The following is a 24,501-nucleotide window of genomic DNA, read 5'->3' on the forward strand; positions in this document are numbered from 1 at the left end:
GTCCCGCTTGACTTGTCCTGTTAAGTGGCACACATATATCCATGTGTTCCACATGAGCAGGCAGAGGGGACACACTGGGTGGCGGAGACGCTTTCTCAGTTACATGGCACTGTTTTGAACGGCAACAGCCAGCAGCGAGAGCCAGTCAGCTTCACTCTGCATCTCTACGGTGCTAACGTGTGACGAGGAGTGTGTAGACGCCAATCGGTCGTGAGCGCCGACGACAGGGTCCATTTGTTCTTGATGTTCAAGGAGTTAAGAAGTCACAATGGAGACGGCGGAAAATTGTAAAGCAGGACTGCGCTTCATCTCCGTTCTAGACGGATGCCAAAATAGTCCGATTTTCTGGATATATTAGAAGAGAGTTTCTAATTCTGGTTACTCTTTCAAATCATTACAAACAGCTCAATATACAAAGTTCGTAAAGTAAATAAAGTGTCATGAACCGCCACATATTCACAGTTCAGAATTCACATATTTTTGAAATCCGTCCTCCATTATTGACTGAAAACTCAGCTATTTGCTGTTTTTGAGCGCAGGTCAACGCAATGAAATAACTTTGCCGCCATCTGGTGGAATTATGGTGCTATTGATTCATTTATGTTTCTCTCCCAATGCAGCTCCTCATCTATTCGTCTTCTTTGGAGTTACATGTTTTGACTGACAAGTAGATTGAAACGAATTTGTAGATACGTTTAAACATATTTGCAAAAACTAACGTATTTAAACGCATTTAAATGTACTTTCAAATATGTCCAAACATATTTGCACGCTAAATGCTAAAAATGCAAGGGGGTATTGTCTTGCGGATGCGATTACCCCGTGGCATGATGGGGACAAAATGTCAAATGGAAATCATGCACTAGAAACATAATAAATCATAAAAATTTCAAATAGACAATGTATACTTAATTTTTTGATCATACTGGTAAAGTGTAGGGCAAATGCTTTAAAAAAAACCCTCTACGACTTGCACATGCACGAGTCAGTAGCCTGTGGTATGATAGAAAATATACTTTACATGGACGGTATGTTTGAACATAGTTGTGAATTTGTTTAAACATCTTTAAACACATTTGAATGTACTTGCCTACACATCAAAACATATTTGCCAATTAAAACTTTCACTCCACATTGGCAGTTCCACGCTTCTGTCGGTAACTGCCCCATGCTTGGGGTACTCTGTCTCTCTCCCGAGTGTTAAAAACATGCTTATTATGATTCTAAATTGTCCATAGGTGTGAACGGTTGCATCTCTGCCATGTGACTGACTGGCGACCGATCCAGGGTGTGCCTGGCCTCTCACCCACTTTAATTTGAGATAGACCCCAGCTCACCCGTGACAAGAGCTTTCGAAAATGGTTGTGCAGGGGAACCACCAAAGATGAATGCATCTCAACCGTCTTCTGTGTGAAGTCAGCATGAGCTCATCATTTGAGAATTCAGCTCAGTATTTTCTATGAGGTGGTGATGGGGGTGGGCGGGGGGAGATCATTATATAACTTGGTAGTCAACCCATGCAAGACAGATTCAATGGAGACCAAAACGATACGTGTTTGTTTGTTTATTTGTACACAACTGAGCTTTCCTTTTTTTCAATGTGGAAATACAAGAAATGTTACTGCGTGCCACTCCTCGCTAATGTGAGCTATTAAAATAAATGTGGTGTTTTGAAATAATGAAACACAAACAATAAAAGATGGTAGGGTAAGGAGACATTTTTGGCCCTTTTAACAAATAAATAGACGTAAAATCGGAGTAAATCTTTCATGAGCTAAACTACGTCAAACAAACCATGATGTGCAAAGACACTGCAGTTAAAACATCACTGTACATCGTATCAGAAAAACAGTTCAAACATTAAAAACATTTTTCACCAACGCACACTGCCTCACCAGAGCCAAAACGTAAATAAATAAACTTGAGTTCTTTGAACTACAGTTTCACATTAACGTTGTTATCAAAAAGTTATTCATAAAGCTTGTAAGGCAGCGAAGCCGACAAGTCGGCGAAAGGCACCAATGATTGGAAGAACGTCATCTTTCTGTTCCTGAATGTCAGAAACAGAGCAACACATTGAAACGTTTTTCACCTTTTTGTGTTAGTGGTAGGACCGGCTCGGATCAACAAGTCCTCCAACTTGTTGGTTACCGACAGTGATGGTTCTTAAACCAACAGTGTGACATAGAGAGAGGGTCAAACAAGACTAGGAGATTCTGCCATACAACATATCAATTCAACCTCAACACGCACACATTAGAAGCTGAAGTGAAGCTCAAAGCTCATCATGGTTCCTGGTGAGGTCCTCTCCGTAGTTGGTGGCTTGACTTCCGACAAACATGTTCCAATTCTCCAAGATTTCTTCTTTAGTCAGCATCTGGTCCTGAAAACAATGTCATGTGAATTACTGTTAGGGCTGCATACATCATTTGATTCAATCAAATAATTTGTTTTCGAAAAAATGTTGAGGCAAAATCTTAAAATCTTTACAGGGATCATTTTTCCACACGGGCTAATGTTTCTGCAATCGCACGTACCATCCCGTGCAGAAATAAGGAGTGCAATGTAGCCCGTTATCGCTAGTTACAACGTATGGAAATGGCCTTGCAAGTTTTGTCGTGGTTAGACACAGACAGCCATGCACTTTCAATCACTTTCCTGAACTAACGGTAAGAAATCAAAGATGTGATTGACGCATTCAAACACCAGCTGTTGATGGCCACAACTCACACCGAGTCACTTAAAACGCAGGCGAACAGATTAGTCGGTTTATAGTCGCTTATTCTCTGGCACCAATGTCACTCATCAAGGCAGCCACCGCCTTTTAAATCCATATAAATCGCAGATCTTAAAGTAGGAAATAGACGACAATAAAACATGCACCTCACCTGCACGTTATGGTGTCTGATAATGCGAAATTAACTTTTATCTGAATACTTGATCATCAGAACAATCCTCGATCACTGCAACCTTACAATCAATTCATGTAATACTAACTGGACAAATGAAGTTTCATCTCTGATATATTGAATTTGTAAAAATATTTGGGATAAACTTATTATAATTTCGTTAAATTGTTTATTTGGATCGTCGAGGAATTGAGGCAAATTGTGTCCAGTATCGATTTTGTTTGAACTAGTTAGCAATCTAAAGAACAACCTGACGTCAGCTAAAGAAAATTGAGCTACATCAACACAGACGTCATCCCAGCAGCGTTATTCTGCTCAGCACAATCCAGGCGTTGTGAAGGAAAGTCACACACGTTGTACAAAGCACACAAAACACAAAATGGCAGGCCGAGAAGTTGTACCTTGTCCTGGTCAGACTCGTAGACCAGGTGTCGCGCCTCAGCCTGGGCATGGTCATAATTTTGCGGCATAATCCATTGGCGGATTTCATCCCGGTCCATTTTACCGTCTTTGTTCAAGTCTCTGAAGTCGGAGAACTGATCCCTCTCGGTCTTGAGCCAGTCTGGCTCTGGGCCGCCGTCTTCATGGGCATACATGTCGGCTGAAAGCGGATAAGTCGTTTGTTATGAACATAACATTCCAAGTCAAACCCTCCAAATATGGTACAATAATCAATAAAACGGCATTTTGTACTCAATTTCCGGAAAATTCTTATTCAATTTCCATTTGTTTCCCAGTCCTCTGTAATGGCACTGAAGCACACTTTTGTTTCCAATTACTCAACATAAACCTGCTTTGGTTGAAACTGATTGCTTGAACTCACCAACGTACTCGTCCTCGTCCACATGTCCGTCGCCGTTCTTGTCAATGTCTTCCAGGGTTTCCTGCATTCGACACAACGAGGTGATGTCACTAACGAGGGTCAACAGCAGCCGGAACGTTCACTTGGACGAATAAAGACAGAAACAAGTTGCCCTGGGCAGTGCGACTCAACATGAGGGTCACTTTACAGCTGGGCTGGCACACTGGCGCTACAATTACAAGGAGCTCTGCCGATGTGGAATAACACATTCCTACCACATTTAAAGCATGTAGCCAAACACCTAAAGATGTCTTTGTCCACTGTGAGATGAGACATGAGGACATTAGTGAACAACCGCATGCCAACGTATCCGGCTTGCAACGCACGCACTCATCTCCACACGCGATAAACTCACAGATGCAGATTTTTCTGTAGGTGAGACACCCACTCGGAAGACTGATTAATATTTAACAGACGTGTAGAATACATCTGACTAATAATAAACAAGCTCCATCAATATTCTAAACTTAGTCGGAATAGTTGCATGTTGGAGGAATGCTCAGTAAGAACTAAATCAAATCATTTGCACGCTACAAACATACTGTACACACTGTAAGAAACTTTGCTGGAAATGTCAACATCAAACCTAAACAAACGAATGCATCTTTTTTAGCACATTCGGTTTGAGTTGGTGTGTATAATTAGAAACATGAGGTGGATGATGTAAATGGACGTTTTTTTTTTTTTTTTTATAAACAGGACAGTACTTGTCTGATGTTCTGATGTGAGATGAATAACAACATTGTTAATTCACTGCAGCTCTTCTGATACGCATGACTAGGCCACAGGGGGGCAGTATTATAGAGTCGTGCAGACAAAAACAAAGACGAGTTTCACAACTACAATCAGTGACTATGTAGTGTAAACTAGAGTAAAATTATATGTTTTTACACATAGGATAAAGCATATTTACCTCTGAATATTGTTATGTCTGTCTACATGTGTTCAGATGTTTGTTGCTTAAAGCCTTATAACACTGCCAAATTGATGCTATTCCTTCGTCCGTCTATGGCATTTTGCATTGTTCGTTATTATTTAGCTAGGCAGGCATTTATAAAGCAAAGCCATGTGGTCGTTTTAAATCTACACATGTAATTCTCTGTTTTATGTGTAGCTTGTAAGCAGATTGGAAAATGTGTGGAGGCATGTTTTTCTTGACAGTCAACTTCAACTGACCAAAAAAAAAAAAAAAAAAAAATGAAACACCTGACAAAAAAATATTCGCTTGTCGGCTGGTAAAGCTCAAACGTCAGGTCACTCATATTTCAAGGCACCAGTGATGCACCACCCACCTCCTCAAAAAAAAAAAAAAAAAAAAAAATAGTAATAACATGGCACAAATATTTTTTATTCTTATTTTAAACCTCACCACAAGATTCAAGAGAGTCCATTATCATTAAATGGCTCAGTGATGTTGGGGCTCAGTCCCCATTAGGCTAAACTGTCCAATGCAGCTAACCTGCAACCAAGCCTTCTTTCAAGTGTCTTGTGGTGCATCACGAGTGATGTGGTGTGTCAAAGAAGGTGTTCCAACAGAGGAATCTGTTCCAGCAATTGGACCATATGGCTACTGGAAAAAAATGGATCGATTATTAGTTTCAGCCATATTTGGCACTATCGGAGAGATGCCACAGGCTGAACAGTTGCTCAGTACCATTTGGTGACATCATAAAAATGAGCCTTTTAATAATTAACTCTGTCAAATGGGTAGTACAACTTTTATGAACACGGCAGCATAGTGCCTCACTGCGAAACATTTCCCACGCAACTGTTCCGTGAGGCCAAATTCATATTTAACGATAGAGTGTTAAATGGGACAGCCAGTCCGTCCCTCTGGACGCTCTCCCCCAAAATATACAAACGATCATTTGAAGGGCAGACTTAAAATTTGATTTGGAAGCATCAGAATTTTGCATATTTATCAAAGCAGCCCATCTGATGGGACCTGCCGCAACCAGCACGTGCCTCTCTATAACAACGTGCTCAGAAAAAGGCTCACCTGCACCACAATCTCCTTCATGTGGTCAAACTCCTCAGGGTGCAGGAAGGCTGTGAACTCTTCCCTGTCAGCCGCCTGGTCTCCGTTCAGATCAGCCATTTTGAACCTCCTCTCATCGCGGGGAAGCATCTTCTTGAAGCTGAACTGGTCTGTCGTATCGTCAAACTCTTCGGGATTGGCTGAGCACATGAGAACAGTTTCAATTAGATGAATGCCCCGCGACCATTTTGCCCCCGAAGTATGAGACAAAACGAGAAAATTTTTCATTCACTCGCACATGTGTGAATGGTAAAATCTATTGATTTTTCTTTTTTTGTGTGGAGGAAATGAAATCACTTACTCCCAAATAATTTGAGCAAATGTCCTATTTGAAAAGTCATCATCAAACTGGTAGATCTTCGCATTAATCAGTACCACACAAGTAGCGCACAATTAAAAAAAAAAAAAAAAAAGGTTGGAGACCCCTGGTTTCGAAAATCTGTTTCCGATTGGGGTTTATTTGAGCAAATTCCTTCGAGGAATTCCTTAAAGTGTGAGCCCTGGGATTCAAACCAAAATTGCCGACTTCCTGTTCAATTTTCGGCATGGGTTCTTCAGACATGTCCATGCCTCCTGTAATGATCGAGAAGTGCACCCAATTTTGTGTTGCGTGGCCAAACTGGTGTCGGGGGATTTTTTTTTCAAAGCTACCAGAGGGGTTCGACGAAATGAATTTTTGGGGGTGGTCTTCAAGAGCCCTAAAATACACCAGGATGCACCCAAATACAAATGTGTGATTTTTTTGTGCATGTTGAGTTGATTCAGAATAAGAAAAGGACCAGGCCCCAATTATCCTGTGAATTGATGATCCCGAGGAGTGTGTTTCCTACCGAGGTAGTATCCATATGTGGCTTGCTTGTATTCTTCCCAAGAGATCTTGTCGTCTTTGTTGAGGTCATAATCTGCCCAGACCTTGGCCACATTCTCGTAAACGTAGCGCTTCTGGACACGTTTGATCCACGCTTTGAGCTCATCTGTGGTGATGAGGCCGTTGGCATCGCTGTCGATCCGCCCCACTATTTTACTGGAAGGAGAATGCCCCCCCCCCCCCAAAAAAAGCAAGTTGAAACTCCATCAGTGCTGGGTTACAATTAACACCACCTCCCAAGATTTTATGAGCTACAAGCGGATAGCCTGACCAAGATAGTGGAAACCGTTATGTCCTACAAAACACGTTCTAGATTGTGTGTGTGTGTTAAAGTAGTAGTTAATTGAAGGCTTATAATCACAGTGACATTGCTGCTATCTTCCGCTAGCGTGTTCACAGCATTTAGCATTATACGTTAGCATTATGCTATCTGACTTTGGTTATCAAATGTTTTGGTTGAACATTGTGTCATTTAAATATATGCTGTTGATTGTTATACATTTTGATGTGTCCATTTTACAGGAAACTTTTACTGGCAATGAAAAATAAAAAGCCTGATGCAAGCACGCTTTGTCTCTTTTTGGGAAAACTGTGGAAATGAGGCTTTTAATTTCCTCAAAGTGATATTATAAGATAATCTTCCATTTTAGTGACAGCAAGATATTGTCAACAGGGCATGCATTTCAAAACTGTTAACACTTAAATTGTTTTCTGTATTTTATGCCATGAGAGGAGATTGAACTTCAGATGGGGAGTTGGAGTGGGAGGGGCGGCAGCCCAATTTAAGCCAAGTATTCTTAGAATCCAGTTGCCACGTTGTGATGTACGAAGGGGTTCTCCTACTCTCACAGTAGGCCCCTTTCGCCACGTAGGAGCCGACAAAGCATAAAAAGAAACAATATCATGCGTTTGAATGAAGCATGGCGTGTATGTTGCGGCTACGATAATGCTTCTTTCATGATGATCCATAATTAAAATCAAGTCATTAGGTGTGTAGGAATATGCCGGCGGCACAATAATAAACTTTTCGCATTCGCTGACATGCTTTGCACATATTTGTCGTGCACTCGCGCTTTGTTGATAAATATTAATGAAGAGTTACACGCGAGGCATTTGTTCAGCTGGTGTAGTGTGGAGTGAATGTGCGTGATTTACAAGCAAAACTCACGCTCACACTCGGAGGCTCTACTTTGGCGGAGGGTGTGAAAGGGGTCAGGCATCCTGACTTACCCGAGCCTGTCTTTGCTCTCCTCCGGGGTGAGTTGATCGAACGTCCTGGCCTCCTCCTTGCCCAGGAAGGCCTCGTGGTCGTACTGGAAGCTTTTGTTGTCTTCCTGGGTCCTCTCGTTTAGGTTGGTTTCGTGAATAACTCGCTCTTTCCTCGCGGTGGGCTTCCCGTGGGCCGCGGCGGTGCACAGCAGCAGTGCGCACACCAAGTTGAACGTCTCCATCAAGAACGAACACGGTCTTTTGTGATAAGAAAACCACTGGAACTTCACCCCTTCCGCTTCTAAATGGTTTCACTTTTGCCGTTCAGTGCTAACCACGCATCTGCATTAAACAGCTTCAATTGTGGCACACTAAGGCCAGAGGAGACGGGTTTGCAAAGACCCCGGTTGCAATGTTTTACGTTTTGACGCAATCCAGTTTGCCTGTGGAAGGGACAGAACCAGGCGGTAACTTCCGGTCTCCTCCTAGCTCGCCAATCAGAGCGGAGCTTAAAAGGGTCTCACCCACGCTTCTCTGTAAGAACACATGCCATTGGTGAGCAGGACGCGAGAGGAATTTCGGCGCCACGTTGCAAGCTCGCTGCAGCTAAAGGATGTGGTTGCTTATTGTGTGATTTGTGGATGTTTTTTGGCTCTCTAACTCAGAAATCTACGGAGCCCCTAAGGGGACATGGAGAAAAAAAACCACTTTGCTTTCCCTCGCAAAGTTTTGCATTCCCTCGCAAAACCTTGCATTCTCTCGCAAAGTTTTGCGTTCCCTTGCAAAGGTTTGCATTCCCTCGCAAAGATTGCATTCCTCGAAAAGAATGCGAGATATCGCAATCTTTTTTTTCGGGGGGGGGGCGCTTTTGTTTCAATGCGTGATTTTGTACTTCCGGGTCAGCTTGGCTCATGTCCGCTTCACTCTCATGCACCGCTGATTGAGAGAGGACGCTACTTCAGAATGGAGAGAATCATGGAGGAGAATCAAGAACAGATTTAATGTCTTTGTATTTCAAACCAATTATCAAAGTAAAATTCAATGAAACTCGCCAACGGGTGAAAACATGCCATGTTTGTTGTTTTCAGTTACCCGGACGATGACCCGGAAGTACACCAAGCCATTAAAAAAAAGTTTGCAATATCTCGCAATCTTTGCGATGGAATGCAATCTTTGCGAGGGAATGCAAAACTTTACGAGGGGACGCAAAGTTTTTTATTCTTCCATGTCCCCTTAAGGGCTCCGTAGAAATCAGCCACAGCATCATACTGCAAAATGAAATGTGATGTATGTTTGTGATTAATTATTTATTTCCTCGTTGTGTCCTGGTTTGCACCATCTAGTTTATTTGAACACAATTTGGAGCCCCCAATAATTTGACCCGAGTCGTGTGTGTTTGAGTCAGGTGAGAAGCCTTTCAATTTAGTAAGAGCAATGTTACGTTGAGTACTGAAAGGAGACTGGTCAATGACTAAAAGGGCAGCTATCACAGTACAAATTAGAAAAATAGGTAATTGTAGGACCCAATATCAAAGTGACCAAAGGATGACAAAATGTTTGATTTGTTAGTCTTACTGTGCTTTAAAATTAACGGGAAGTGATTAAACGTAGGCTCCAGCACGCCCGCGACCCTTGTGAGGATAAGCGGATTAGAAAATGGATGAAAGGATCATTAAACTTTCACAAAGACCGTTTATCACGCTGACTATTTTCCTTTATTTTATCCTAAGATACGAGCCCGCAATTTCAAGGCTTGAAATGTCTATATTTTTTTCGAAAGGAGCAGGTTTTCCAATCAACAACTTTTTTTTTTGGGGGGGGGGGGCAGTAAGGGGAAGGTTCCCAGGGATGTTACTCTGATTGGCTGTTAGCTAGCAAATGCACGAGAAAGCAACAGCAAATAAAATGGTATTATATAGTAAATTAACCTCAGCAAAACGTTACTTTTTACTTGATCCTGTTTGTATTAGCCAGCCGGCCAGTATAAATCACAATGCCAGTGCGGCTCTTCTTCAAATACTTCATTGTGCTGTATTAAGACATTTTTAGATTATTCCATTTTCAATTTAGTTGGGCAACGGCGACTCAAAACTGCATCACATATACGCTGAACAAAGAAAGACCATTTTTTTTCTCAACACAATACCTTCTGCTGTAACTTGGCCACTGTCCCACTTAATGCAGAGATCCAATTTAGACGACAGTTTTATCCCACACTTACTAAACATGTTTTGTCATGAAATTTGCATATGGTGCATATGTCAGCTAATGATTAAAAAAAAAATACATCAGAAAAATTAGGAGAACGAGAGTGAATCATGAATCCCTTTGCAAATGCCACGCTTGCCTGTTTGACCATCAATCATAATTTTATTGATCCATAGACATTTTTGTGTGCCTTTTACCATAGATACACTTGTAAATGGAGTAAATGTCCATAGGAGTCGAGGTGGTCCATGTTTGTTAACTCTCATTGTGCGATGTTTTCAGTAAGTCTCAAAACAAGTTTGCTTGGACAGTGGGTGCTATCAGCTCTACTTGCAGAAGAATCGCATTACTCATCGACATCTCAACATGCTGTAATGTGGAAGAGCACAGTCTGTAGCCTCCAAACAACTTGCTGACACTGCCATGCCTAATCCTCAGTCGTGGGCAGGAGAAACATGTATTTTGCCATTCGACATTAGCATAATAAGCCAGCACATGGCACATTGCTGTTTTGCATAAATCGTACACCCTAGTTTATAAAAGGGCCCTGAGGCTAACTAGGCTCTTTATTCAATTAATGAATACTTCATGTATTTAAATTAGTCCTGCCTGGTCAATTCAAATTAGAGTGTCATCAGACGTGAACAAATACAAAAGTGTGTGTGTGTGTGTGTGTGTGTGTGTGTGTGTGTGTGTTTTACCCTTGTTGTGAGATACATCCTTTAAATTTACAGTGGAAACTCCAAAGGTAAATATCACCAAAGTTGTATAATTTAGCGTTTAATCAAAAATGTATTGAGGTGGTGGGGTGGGGTGGGGTGGGGGACCTAAATAGTGAAACAAAATTGTATTTGGACCATTATTGTCAATAATTCTTGTGAGACTTAAGATCAGAGAGAATCTAAAGGACAAAAACTATGTGTTATGTCTGTGGTTCTCAAACATTGCAGACCATGAAACACCCAAAAAATATTGTTGGCTCAAATACCACCACTGTGACCAATATTTCAATACAATAGCTTACTAGGTCTAAGTGTTGATCAAAAGTGAGGCAGAATTTGTGTTTCTAAAAAGTATTTTTATGTTATAGTAAGACACTGTAACATTATGCAGTTTAAACATCAATGCTGTACTTAAATATAGGAAAATTAAAAAAATAATAATTTAATAAAATCTGGGTTTACATGGTGACTTTTCTGTCATTTTAATTTAAATCAACTGAAGATCTGTGGTCAACTGTTTGCATATGACGTGATCTATTCCGATCTGCTGTTTACACGCGCCACTACATTAAATCAGAAGAGCTGTGTGACACATGGAATTCAAAAGGAATATACAACCACCGTGAATCCGAATGAAATTCTAATCGTATAAAGCCTTTTCATTCCAATTGAGGTGTTTATATGGAGCATTTTCATTCCGTATTGTCATTCAATTTCATTGTAATCGGAATGCAAGTCTCCATGTAAACAGCTCATGACATGTTTTTATTAATATTTAACATGATGAGTCATTAAAGCAGGAAAACCCAGCTGTTAAAACTTTAGCTGTAAAGCTAATTTTTATGGAGTTTTTAGCCTGTTGGTAAGTTTGCATCGATGTCAAACAGCAGTAACGTTGCCCGAAACAACTTTAAAATGTTGCAGGGAGGAAGTAAAAGAGTGGCTTTCAACATGAATATTTCACTGTAGGAAAGCACGGGTAGGGGGGTGCGCAGCTACAGGGATGTTCAGTTAACCATGAGATTACACACACACTCTGCAAAAGGCATTTGGTTAATGTAATTAAGAAAACCCTATGGTGGGAGACACACAGCATTAGTGTCCAGGACAGACTTCTGTTTTGGCCTTCTCCTGGCCCACGCTCACAACCACACATTGGAGATTCTATTAATTTAATTTACTAATCATTGTTTCCGCTTCACGAGCCTCCGAGTTTGTGTAAACACTGGGTATTTTATCCGAGTATGCGATTATTATAGCTGCATAAATAACTGAGCTTTAAGGCTGTGGTTGTGATTGAAGGCAGAATATAGCGTGAATACGCGATACGCAAATGTTTTAATTAGCTGCTCATATGTCATTTCGACCTTAACGCACCTCTTGTTGATTATTTAGACCCAATGCAAAACTGTTTTTAGCTCTCATGCAGCCACAATTGTCTAGATTGTTGCCATCAAAATTGAATCATAAGCTTCATCTCCGTTACCGTGGTTCATGTGTTCACCTGTTTGTTTAAAACTTAAGAAACCATCCAAATGATTTGAAATGTGCCAATTTTACTAAATTAGTAGCTACAGTCACTTATGAGCATTACTGCCAACGTATGAGGAAGGATTGAGCATTCAATGCAAGTACTGGTAAATGTTTCCCGCTAGCTACTGTGAGCTAGCTATTGTGAGCTAGCAACTTTAGCTGTTGTGTTATGTAGTTGTGACTAAAGGGAGTTGGCTAATCAACCAGCATTGACTACAAATGCTTGTCAACCTCAGATTTGTACTTATTACAAGTAATTTTCCACTGATATAATTTACTCCTTCCTTGAATTAAAGTGTGATTGAAGAATGTGCAGATAAATATTACTTCTGCTTTCGCGACGTACTTCCCGTCACGTAGCTAAGTACGGCTACCTCTCCGTGGTATGTTCTTTAATACTCCACTTTTTTGTCCACCAGTTAAAATGAATGTAGGTTTAGCCATATATTACCAAGCAGCTGGGACAGAGATTAGTGTTCAAGCAATAAATTCTGTGGGGTTTTTTTTGTTGTTGTTTTGTTTTGTTTTTGTTTTTTTGGGTGTATGTCATAACTTATTCCTGCTCATTGCCATTCATCTTCTGTTGTGTCATCAAAATCTCAAGATGTTTACTGAGCTGTCTCTATGTTGAAAGCTCATAACATTTGCAAAGGTAGGCTACTGAAAATGGGTCTCTGGCTCTGGGCTTTTGTAAGTTTTGAGTCACAACTTTTGGTCAGATTCCAAAGGGCACAAAATCACACCATAGCATACAAATCAATTTTTGTGCCTTTTATCCGTGAACATTTTATTTGCACCAACTGGATTTTGTTTAGCCACCGTAATGATCATTTGTGTATTCTTTCCAGCCTTCTTCTTCTCGACAAATTGGCAGTGTGTTCTTTGGATGCCTTCTCTTCCTGCAGGTTTGGGGGTCAGCCAAAGAATGTTTATTTGACTGAACAATAACAGCGAATATATGTCTCTCATCACACAATTACCCCTCCGCCATTTGCCCCCTCCTCACCATTCTGACTTTTCATAGTTCTAATAACTCACTACCCCCACTATTCTGGCTAGATTAATAAACTTCTCAGTGCTGCCAAGGAGGAGAAAGGAAACCTTTGCTCTGTTTAATGACAACTGTAAAGTGGAGGCAATCATGGGATGCCTCCTGTGACATTTCCCCCGGTTCCTGTTCGCTCCACTTATCTCAGACAAATGGCCGTGCCAGGCCGCTATCGAGATGAAACGTTTTCCCCGAGTCATTACGTCTGTCACTGGGGCCATTTCCATATTGAAAAATCTAAAACAATAAATGACACCCAGGCCTTTAATAACTGTGAGGGAATCATATTTGGAAAATTGCATCGAAGCAATAACCTTTTCTCCCTGTAATTAGATGACAGAGTGGACCTGGTTTTAATTAAGTCAGCAATTTATAGTCGCGTGGCCATACCTCAGTGTGCTGATTAGTATAGGAGGGATCACAGAACAGCGTAGGCTCAATTTGAGATTTGATCTAGTAATTACTGTGTTATATGGCAAAGTCCACGCCAAGCCTCAGACTCGAGGCTTGTGTGTGGACGCAGTGCTCCGTGAAGCGTGGCCCTTGCTATCGTTACTCACGCTGCAAATATGTGGCGAGCAAGTGTCTGTCTGAATGGGTCTTCAAAGGAGGTCATCAACAGCGGACATAATGTTTGAGGAGGTGTATTAAGGTGGAATTGTCATGGTGAGGCCCCCGTTTGTCAAGCGGTGTGTGTTTGTGTGTGTGGGCATCTTTTTATGCCTCCTCTTAATTGTGTCCCCTGGTCAGTGTATGACGCTAACATTTGCACGAGGGGCGGAACAGTTAGGGATGCTGTTTTAGTGTCGTGTGAATAAACGTGGCCATTTACTGCCAATTTATGTCCTGACAGGTCGTAATGAAGACCATGAAAAGAAGATTAGCTGGAGCTGTCGTGGTGGACCGTCTGGGGACGGCCGTGACGAGACTACAGGGACCGGCGCCTGTCGAGTGAGCTGGCAGCCTACGGCGTTCCGCCGCCGTGATTGACATTAGTGTTCCACTTTCGGCAAACAACGGTGAATTTGTGCTGTATCTTTTGGGAATATGACATTTAGCACATTGTAAGATACGAGCATCTATAGCCCAACCTGACAATGGCGTGCAGAAGTCCCCCTTGACATATCATAACTGACATCAAACAGATGCTTGTGGTTAGCGTTGCTAATTTCACTTGCTTGTCTGACTCACCATACTAATGTCCTCACAAAGGTGCATGTTGCATGTATCGGAGAATTCCACCTGGAGAAAAGGTAAGGACCACTCTTGTAATTTTGTCATCAAGTTCCTGGGCTGTATTTATTTGTATTTGTTTAAAGAACGGCACATTACATCATGAGCAGCCTTGTCGTCCTGGACGAGTCGTCAAGGTCAGCAAACTGCAAAACATGAGTTTGAAAGCTTACACCTGGATGTGATCAGAGTGGAGGAGCATGAAGCGCCCCCCCCCCCTTCCCGACCCCCTCCCCGCAGGACTGCATCCAATCTGAAATGCAAATCCCAGAGGCCTATTGGGAGAATGAGGTTAATTAATCCCAGAGGACAAATGAATGAGCAAGGGGCTCCTCAGCCCCTAAGATCTTCCCTCCATAAAGGTCACACTTCACAGTAGGAACGACGCATGTGTTGGCCCTCTGTGAACTTCTCATCTCTCCCCTCCAAACATCCAATTTGATCTCCTCTTTCAATCAGCGGGACTGCCTAAGAACAAGCCCTCGGACATGCTAGGGCATTAAGTGCTAATGCTAAACGCTGTACCCCGGGCTCTGAATCAGGCTTAGATCCTGTGACAAGCTTCCCTCTGAGGCTACCGAGTCTGGTGCTAAATGTCCGCTGCTGGCCTTTCAACATTTGTGTTCGGATGCGGGGATTTTGTCTCCAGGCCTCTTTGTGTCATCATTGTGACCTGTGATTTGTGGGTCATCCCTCCGTTCCAACATTTCACTCCACGGGACTTCAATCTTTTCCCTTGGTTTGAAGTCATTTGCACTTGCAGTTGACGTCAGAAATATACTCATCATATTGCCTCATTTAAGGCGTATTGAGCGGGCTTGCGTCTTGAGAAATGCAGCACAAGACGTGAGCAAATCTCACATGAGTGCACGGCACATGGTCAACGCCTCATCAGTCACACTATCTGTCACTTATTGGTTGTTTTTCTTCGGCCGTGGTGATTTCTTGCAATTCAAATTGGAGGCACAACATGAGGCCAGAGAAGGCTGTATGACTTTTTTTTTTGTTTGTTTTGACTTTCTCACGACCAATTCTCCACGACTGCTCCTTTTTGGCTCTGTGCTTACAAACCACAATGATATTGTCCTACATTGTTTTTATTTCACCAAGATGTGGAACTGTTTGTGCTTATGCTGCTACGTGTGTGGTGTTGGAAGAGGAGCAACTTCACAACGTAGCCACACGAATACCCGGTTGAAACTCATCACTAGCTAGCCAATACGACGTAAGTAGCTTGTCGAGGCTCAATGTCCGACTACCCGCAGTAGGTGTCATGAGAGACACGTGAGCATCTACCCATGCGAAATTTCGATTCTCAGTTTTGCTATACAATGTGAATTGATGAGCCGCCGAATGCTAATTTTCCCTCACAAACTCTTGTGCGAAACAGCTTATTTCGAGCCTTGCTTCCAAATAAGTACATGTCAGCGTTAAATGGTCACCAGGCCCCTCACATTGGTCCCATTTACCGTCCGATGTGAGTGTCTCGCCCTCCATCCCGTAGACAGGGTGCAGAGGCGGTTTTGGCTGCTGAGCGAGTGTCTCCCATGGGTTGTCACGTGGCTCCTGTCTCCCCCCCCCCTCTCACTCTGCAGCTGGAGCTAGCAGGGCCAGATGCTACATGGCTGCACCACCCTCTGTCACCCCTTCCCTCTTCCAGGAGGATGGTGCCCAGAGAGGAGGATGACAAACGCCTCTGCGTCCTCTTACTGACGGATTTGGACGACCTGACTCCAGCCCCACTCTGTTCCAACCGCCAGCGCAAGATGTTGACTTAATGGAAAAGGGGTTTGGCTGTTGATGGGCCCATATGCGTTTGTATCGGGGAAATATGGCAGGCCAGCGTGTCTGTGTATCACTGTGTATCTTGTGCGCCCAGTAGCATTTGTGAGTGTTTCTTGTGTGTCTTTTCACATAGCCCAGACTGCCTACATCCATCATGCCATGGTGCACTGGCAGAGAGCAGGACTCAGACAGCTTCACGAACACACGGTCAGTTAAATTGCCTGTTAAATTGTCTCGGTCTGTCGCTATCTTAGGTGTAGGTAAAAACACTGCACTTGAAGGTTGCACTTAATGGCAGAAATTGACAAGTCAATGCCAGTCAAAGAGGTGAGCGGGGGTAACATTACATTACAAAACACTGCGAGAGGGTGATCTGCAGGACACTTCAAGGCTATTTTTAAGCATAATGTTGAATTTTATTTCATGTTGACCATTTCATCCCATTATAGTGTAATTCCTCAATACACACGAAGCTGAGGCTGCTGAATTGTATCCTATTCATCACCCGCCACTTTGCTCCTGTAATAATTAAAACAATCATTTCTGTGCAGCTCGTGTGACATTTCTCCCTATGCAACCAGATGGAAAATTAAGACTCATTCTTTTAACATTACACTTAATGGCTGGATTCCCCCTGTGTACCAGCGGAACAACTAGCAGAACCATTTTAAGGATAGTGACCTCTGTAAGGCGGGAAGTTAGTCAGCCTCATCTTATGATTAAGCAAATGGATACAAGTAATAAGAGAAAACCAATCTTGAAAAAAATTGGGGCCAACCTCAGAATTAGTTCAATTATACTAATTATGCAAGCAAACGTCGATGTAATTACCAGACAAAACTTAAAAGATTTTTTTTTCATAACCCCCCACGCATGCACACACGCACACACACACACACACACACACACACACACACACACACACACACACACACACACACACACACACACGCACACACTTCTAGACATATAGTCATGTATTATTGATAGTGATTTCGCATAAATGTATTCCAAAATGACTTTATTATTCAATGGATGATGAGAGTAGTGATTCATGTGGCTCATCGGTGGATAAAAACCTGACACAAGAGTGGGGTACAAGAGTTCTGAGAGGTTTTTGTTGACCTAAAAATTACTATAATTCACCCAAAGTAAGACAAGCGCTGGCTGTTATTTATGTATTTCATATTTATTTGTCAGACTATACGTATGATATGCAGCACACATTCACTTTTATGACTTAAGTGTATAGCTTAAAGAGCCCTAAAACCTTCCATAAATTCTGCCTGCAACATAAATACGGTCATCGTTTTCCCCATTGACACCACACCTCTCATAAATAGAAGCATGTTACACAAAGGAACCCAATAAGTAAAATATATTTTTGGAGCATGCACTAAGTGTTGGAACAGCTAATTCGCTGGTTGTTAATTAAATTCAATCTAAGCAATTTATAACCATGACACATTTTAACTGTTACATAGCCATGTCAACAAGCTAGTAAACCTTTTGTCAAGAATATTTTCTTGCATTTCTTAAGTACCCTTTTCAATTTTTGTAGCTGCATGTGGGGAAAAAAAACCCTTGTAACCAACCTAATAAAAATATTCATCTCAACAATATAGTCCATATCATAATTTATCGCTAGGCAGTGTTTTCTCTATTTGTAAATTCATACAAGATCATATTTCTTCCCACGTCCATACCTTTAGTGGTATCCAGTTGGCCGCCAGGGGGCAGAAAAGCTCCATATGTGGCAACTGTGGCGCACAGTGACTGGAGCGGACAATTGCTTCTGTCTCCCCGATTTTTGAGGTGATTTAGCAAAGTAAAAGTACAGCGCTCTTCTTTAATTCCATTTACTGCTTTTATCAACCTGATAATTAACCAAACACAGGCTTCCAAGCTGTGATCTTAAATATGAGGACTTTTTTTTTTGTTATAGTATTTCATGTTCATCATAGAAACACAAAGATCTGTAGCAAATAAACACAGCAAATTCACAGAAAGCCACTTGCTCAGGATTCCGGAGTTATTTTTTTATTGCTTGCCAGTTGAACCGGTGAATGTTGATTCTCAACATTAAATCATTCAAACTCCATTTCTTTGGACTCAAGAAGATTGTTTGTGACCGATCTTAAACATGTTTGTTGGATCTTCATGATGTGTCGAGGTTAAGAAGCCAAAGTGCAACCTCCTTGGTGGCTGAGCAGGAAGGGAACTTTGCGGGGGTTTTCTGGCTTAATCGTGCCCCCATCTGCTCAACCATCTGAAGAAAATCTTTCAAAATGTTACAATGCATTTTGTAGGGGGCAATGTTTTTTACGGCGTTACACTGCATATAGTTTGGATACTTAGTGCCGCATTTATGGGGGAAAAAAAACAAATGCAAATGCTGCTTTAGATCATTCTGGTCCTCAACTACATCAGATGGAATTGTCACCCATACAGCATGATGAAGTTTGTTTCTATTTGTATAAATATTAACTGTGCAAATATTCCAACACGCGTGGAGTGTTTCACTAGATAAAGAGAGATATCATGCAACTTTACTCCCACAATATGTCTTTATGGAGGCCTCATGTCGGACCAGTGCGCAGGAATTACACTAATGCAGGGTGACCGGGGCCCTTTCATGCGACAACCCCCACCCCCCACCCCCTACTTCCACCCCCCAACAGCTGTCCCAAAATCAATACGCGTCAGAGAAGTATGAAAACAAACATCTACAATGCATGGATCCACTCCCTCGCACTCAGACAAATGAGCCTGCGATTGGAAAAGAAGGGGAAGGGTGAAGTAATGAACTTGAACCTGGCACCTCGTCAATGTCTGGAATTTACGGAGGGATTTTGGGTCACACCGAAAAGTAAAAGTTGGAATGAAATGACAAGACAGAATGAAGTCCAAGAACCACAAGAATAAAGTAGAAATATCACGTGACTATGGAAGTTGTAATATAATTTAAAGATTATGTCAACTATATGAGAAAGTACATCCACATATCATAGTTGTAATAGAAAAACTTAAAAGGTATGAGAAATTAAGACAATGTTACAACAATAATTTGTAATTCCGTTTTTTTTTAATATGAGAATAAAGTGATCATATTTCAACAGTCACAATTTTTACTGAGATGTTACTCAAATAAACTTAGGTGGAAAAAAATTTGCAAGATTTTAACCGTAAACTTTATTCTTTAACATCAGAACTTTGTATCTGATAAACAGAACTCAACTCTTGTAACATTGCATTCCGACATTATTCTTATAACATTTTGACTTCATTATCATAACATGGCACCTTCTCACAACTTTTTCCTCATATGCTGCGATGTTTTCGTGTCACATTACGACTTTGTCGCGTCATGACGATTTTCAGAAGAACGATTTTCTTTTTTTGTTTTTTTACTCATTTTCACGGTGGCCCAAATACTATCGGAATTGCCCTACCCATGATGTCTTAGTCTTATTTTGCAAATATCCATAACAATTTTACAAAGTAACAGCATCCCACTTCATTATCCCCATATGCAAAAGTGCCTCGGTTTGTGCAATGGTGGTGGTGTTGACGATGATGGGGGGAGGGAGGGGGGGCTTTCTGTTGTGCACCAGCACATGAAGGAGAGAAGCTCTGCATCTGTTGGCTCCAATGTTAGTCTTAATTACTGGCCTTCATGTTCTCCGTGGCCCTCAACCGTCTTTAATTAAAACCTTGATTAGGGGGGAGGAGGTCCCGGGCAAGACTATTACCAGATGGGTTTCCAGCAATCATAATAAAGACTTTATCCGCTGATGCTGGCTGCCTGTGTGCGCCATATCAAAGCGCAGCGTAAAAAGGAGGTTGTTAATTACCACGGCGATTGCTTGTCTAATTAAGGTTCGCTTGTGATTAGATTTAGAAGTATATACAGCCTGCATGTGCGCACTTGCTATAGGCTTTACACTGTATAGGCTGGGTGCGTGCACAGCGGGGTGCAGATCAATGGTGATGCGATGACCCGGAAATGTTTCTCAAGAGAGTCCTCCGTAATAAGCTCGAGGTGCACAGTGGTGGTGCATCATGTTGCCAAACATACACCTCAGTGAGATTTTACCCCCCGCCCCCCCCCGGACCAATTTCCCTCGAGATCACCGTTTTTTAAAGAGGTCAAACTTATGTCACATTTAACGCCCTGGTGTCGGAACCTCTGCAGCTTTCTTTTTTTTTCAGACATAACAAACTGACGCGCAAAGCAATAACGCATCACGATGCACCCCGCAAAAATGCATCTTCGCGAGTTTGTATCGGGTACATTATGAATATAAATGTGCCCAAATAGGACTGCGGGAGACACCGTGAATGCACACGCGCGCCTTTTATATTCAAGACATCGAAACTTGCAACTAACAATCAGTTCAATTATCCTCAAGATATTTACTTCACCATCGGCTTTGTCATCCAATGAGAGGCAGAAAGGAAAGAAGCGGGAGAAGGAGGGAGCAAGGAGTGATTTCTTACTGCACTATGTGCGTCCATTTTCCACACGGTTTGTCGTCGTTATTGCCTGATTTAGTGTGTTGCTTTTGCGCCGCCCCGTTTTTTTTCCCTGCACGTGTAGTAACGCTGCATCCATTTATACGTATCACACAGATGTGCGCTCACGTTGTCACATTCTTTTAAAGACCGCCTGCGCGTTATCATTTGTACTTGTTTGTAGTTGTACGCACGAAAATAATAGAGCTGGCTGCACTGGCCCACGGTAACGTCACACAAACGGCATTTTTGGCTGCTTTTGCGCGCGAGAATTGTTTAACTTTATTTTATATATTCATCTCCTTTCCCCCTAGTTTTGTGCTGAAAATGTCCCCGAAAACATTTTTTGTACGCATGAACTTGCCTTAGTTGAATCATCCACATTCTTCGGTTTTTCTCACTAAATTGCACTCTACTCTGACTGATAAGATACAGTTTTTTTTCCAGCATTATGCACGAAAATGTCTGTCATGGCGGATGGGTACGATCACCTACTATCCCCCTTCCCTCGAGGTGCTCTTCTACAGCGGGTGCTGCGGTCTATACAAGTCGCAGTAAAGTGCGCAAGAGTGTGCAGGTAACACACATTAAAGGAGTGAAGACTATTTTCCCGCCCCCTCCAATGAGGGAGAGGAGGGGGGTAAAAAAAGCAGTAGAATGATATCTTTACAAATGCCATCTGGTCACCTGTCACTCGCTGTGCTTGTTGAATCGTGTGGAATTGAACCACCATGCCTTTTATTTAATCATAATGTCCATCATAGTGTGCAACATCCATTAGTAGGTAAGGTCGCTGCAGCATCCATGCTCATATTTCCTTTCGCAATTTGCTCTAAGTACAAGATCAAATGCAAATTTTAATACATACATATATCTGGTTTCAACCCAGCATCGTGTAACCTGTGCCCGGGGGATAGTGCATCGGGACCACAACTACCCTTCCGTGTGTTGGCTATATCGCACACCATGAATTACACACAAGAATGAACAACCTCAGCTTTATTCACTAAAGTCATCCAGCTCGAGTAATAGGGGGAAGCCCTCCGTGCAGACTGAGCTCCAAGCTTCTGACAGGTGACTTACACGTGGCAAAAAAAAAGAAGATACTAAAAAGGGTTAAAACCGGGTCAAAACATTCGGGACATGCAGAATGATGAAATAGCTAACATTCTGCCTTTTCAGAGACGATGCTTGGTTTGGAATGGCAGTGGATTTTCAATTGATGCACAATAGTTGATGACTGCCGATGTGCATTTGCCATACTTTCATTTCCGTATCAGGAAATCAGAATGTAAACGACTAAATAGCTCTGATGCACCTCTCGTGAATGGCATAATTTGACTGTACGGGTTTTCTTAACAGAGTTTCGTTGAGTTTAGAAAAAATTCGAGTCCCAGGTGTTGACGTTATTTGATTCAAAAGTAAAGCTTTAAAAAAAATGACGTACTGTATAGGTTAACAAACAACATGACTGATGTGAAATAGTATTTCTATTTATTTTTGGGCTATGCAAACATATACTTGAATTAGTACATTTCTCCACTGTCAAGTTTCATGTGTGAAAACTCAAAGCCCTTTGATAACATTTTAAGTATGTTTTTCTTATATAAAATGTGACTGGTCAACAACGGCTTGTGAGGTATATGATGGAGTCTATTTGTTGATATTATTTGCTGTCCAAATGAAGGCTGGATGTGACTTGAAGCGCATTTGTATAGAGAGGCTCATGTGTGACGGTGCTGGGCACAGGCCAACGCCCTTTAGCTGACGCGCAATTTAGCTCGCCGGGCGTAATTAAGCAGAGCGAAGTGTGTGTTACACTTTTATTTTTTGAAAGGCTCAATACGCTTCCATTAAACGTTATTAAAGCGCGGTGAGTGACGAGCTCCCATTTGTCTTGTCAGGACATCTGACAAGCTCGTTAGCTCCCATTTTCCCCTGTCAACTCACGGCGCGACACGGACACTGACTTCTTCAGCCACTCGTGGCCGCGGAGAGTGACGAATGCGCAGAGGAACAAAGAGAGAGAGAGAAAAAGAGAGCGAGAGGGAGAGAGATAGAGAGAGAGAGAGAGAGAGAGAGAGAGAGAGAGAGAGAGAGAGAGAGAGAGAGAGAGAGAGAAGAAAGGGAAATCACAGTAAAATGCAAGCATACGTGGCAGATGTCAGTCATGCTTTTTATATATATATATATATATAAATCCAGATTTGTCATTCTTTAATTAATCTAATTTAAAGGCTCATGGGTCTACCGTTTGAGCTCACGCGCATCAGAGGTGCCGCCCATTGGAATTGTCATGCATATACGTGACTAAAATAAGGAGATCTTGTTATTTTGGGGAAAGAAAAAAAAACGAGGAGGTGGGGGTGACACTTAATGGCATGGCATCTTTCCGCTCGCTGCACTTTCAGATGCAATCGTAGATCGAAGTCAGCCTTGTCACGTTGAGCCAAAGTGAATTCCTAACATCCAGGACGTGGCTGTCTACTCCGGACAAATTGCATCCAATCACCCCGGGGGAATTCGGCTAATGTCTCCATCCAGGGCCGCGGGAGAGGGGAGGGAAAACAAATCAAACCGCACACTGCAGAGCGTGGAGGGGCTTATTAAAACATTTCACACACGGGGAGAGAGAGATAGTTAGGGTGTGTGTGTGCAGGAGGTAATTAGGCTATACATGCTCGGGACACTGTCTTAAATTGAATATATTAGTGGAACGCATTGCACACTACTAGCATGCCTCTTATTCGGAGAAGCAAGCAGCAGCAACAGGCCTTTAAAGCAAAAGACTGAAAATATGTTATTGCCATAGTCAACAACAGAAATTGACTGCAAGTGAATATATGAGCAGTTGATATCGTTGATACGCTGCCATCATATTGTTGGCAGTGTTCATCAGAACCTCTAAAGTTGATCAGGTTTTCTCATATTAACTTCCAAGTTGTCCAATTTCAATATCATTTCCCTATCAGAACTCACTTCAGAATGACTTTCATGGTCGAATTGTCTACTTTATACAGGCAAGTGAGATTTTGACATTCTTAACCATCACACATAGTGTACAAGATTAGTCACGACTGCAATAAAACTAAATAATAATAAAAAAATAAACTGCTCAACTTTTGACCTATCTGACATACAGTAATGGAAGAAGAACAGTCAATTTATATTGCTGGAATTAATAGGTGGTGTGGGTCTACAGTGCATCAGGTTCAAATGAACATTGGCCTATAACAATTTCCTAGGAATCTTTTGACGTTCCATTTCCACTTCATCACTGCCACCTACGTGGTGGCATCACAGAAAAGCCAAAGAAGAAGCACATCACTTGGTGTTAACCCATGAGACATTCCCTGAAGTCTCACGAGATTTGCCAACATGTCATGTAATCATGCATGATGAAGGTTTAGCCTTTTCAGACTTTTTTTCCCCCAGAATATTATGGTTGAGTCCCGTAATTTGAATTTTAAGGTACTGTGGTACTGTACATCAATTTACGAGTGATTAGATTTACGGGTATTTTGAGGCACGAGCTGTCGGCTGATTTATTTTTTGTCTTGATTTGGGAGTG

General features: G+C 41.9%; 1 protein-coding gene across 1 annotated transcript; it reads right to left on the bottom strand.

Moving 5' to 3' along the window:
* Positions 1-1,549: 1,549 nt before the first annotated feature.
* On the bottom strand, positions 1,550-8,364 carry rcn1 (reticulocalbin 1, EF-hand calcium binding domain). Its single transcript, XM_019895926.1, has 6 exons — positions 7,908-8,364; positions 6,640-6,833; positions 5,771-5,949; positions 3,733-3,793; positions 3,311-3,510; positions 1,550-2,383 (listed from the first exon to the last, which is right to left on the bottom strand). Exons 1-6 carry the CDS (start codon positions 8,126-8,128, stop codon positions 2,276-2,278), a joined length of 963 nt encoding a protein of 320 aa, XP_019751485.1. The 5' UTR covers positions 8,129-8,364; the 3' UTR covers positions 1,550-2,275.
* Positions 8,365-24,501: the final 16,137 nt, after the last annotated feature.

The sequence above is a fragment of the Hippocampus comes genome, unplaced genomic scaffold (assembly GCF_001891065.2).
Source record: "Hippocampus comes isolate QL1 unplaced genomic scaffold, H_comes_QL1_v1.1 scaffold80, whole genome shotgun sequence".
In the NCBI taxonomy this organism is placed as follows: Eukaryota; Metazoa; Chordata; class Actinopteri; order Syngnathiformes; family Syngnathidae; genus Hippocampus; species Hippocampus comes.

Bases quoted from the DNA above. Each gene is read 5' to 3' on its own strand.
- rcn1 (XM_019895926.1), bottom strand. From the start codon at position 8,128: ATGGAGACGTTCAACTTGGTGTGCGCACTGCTGCTGTGCACCGCCGCG. The intron at 3,794-5,770 runs GTGAGCCTTTTT...TGTCGAATGCAG, and splicing joins TGAAGGAGATTGTGGTGCAG to GAAACCCTGGAAGACATTGA. The intron at 3,511-3,732 runs GTGAGTTCAAGC...ATCCGCTTTCAG, and splicing joins GGACGAGGACGAGTACGTTG to CCGACATGTATGCCCATGAA.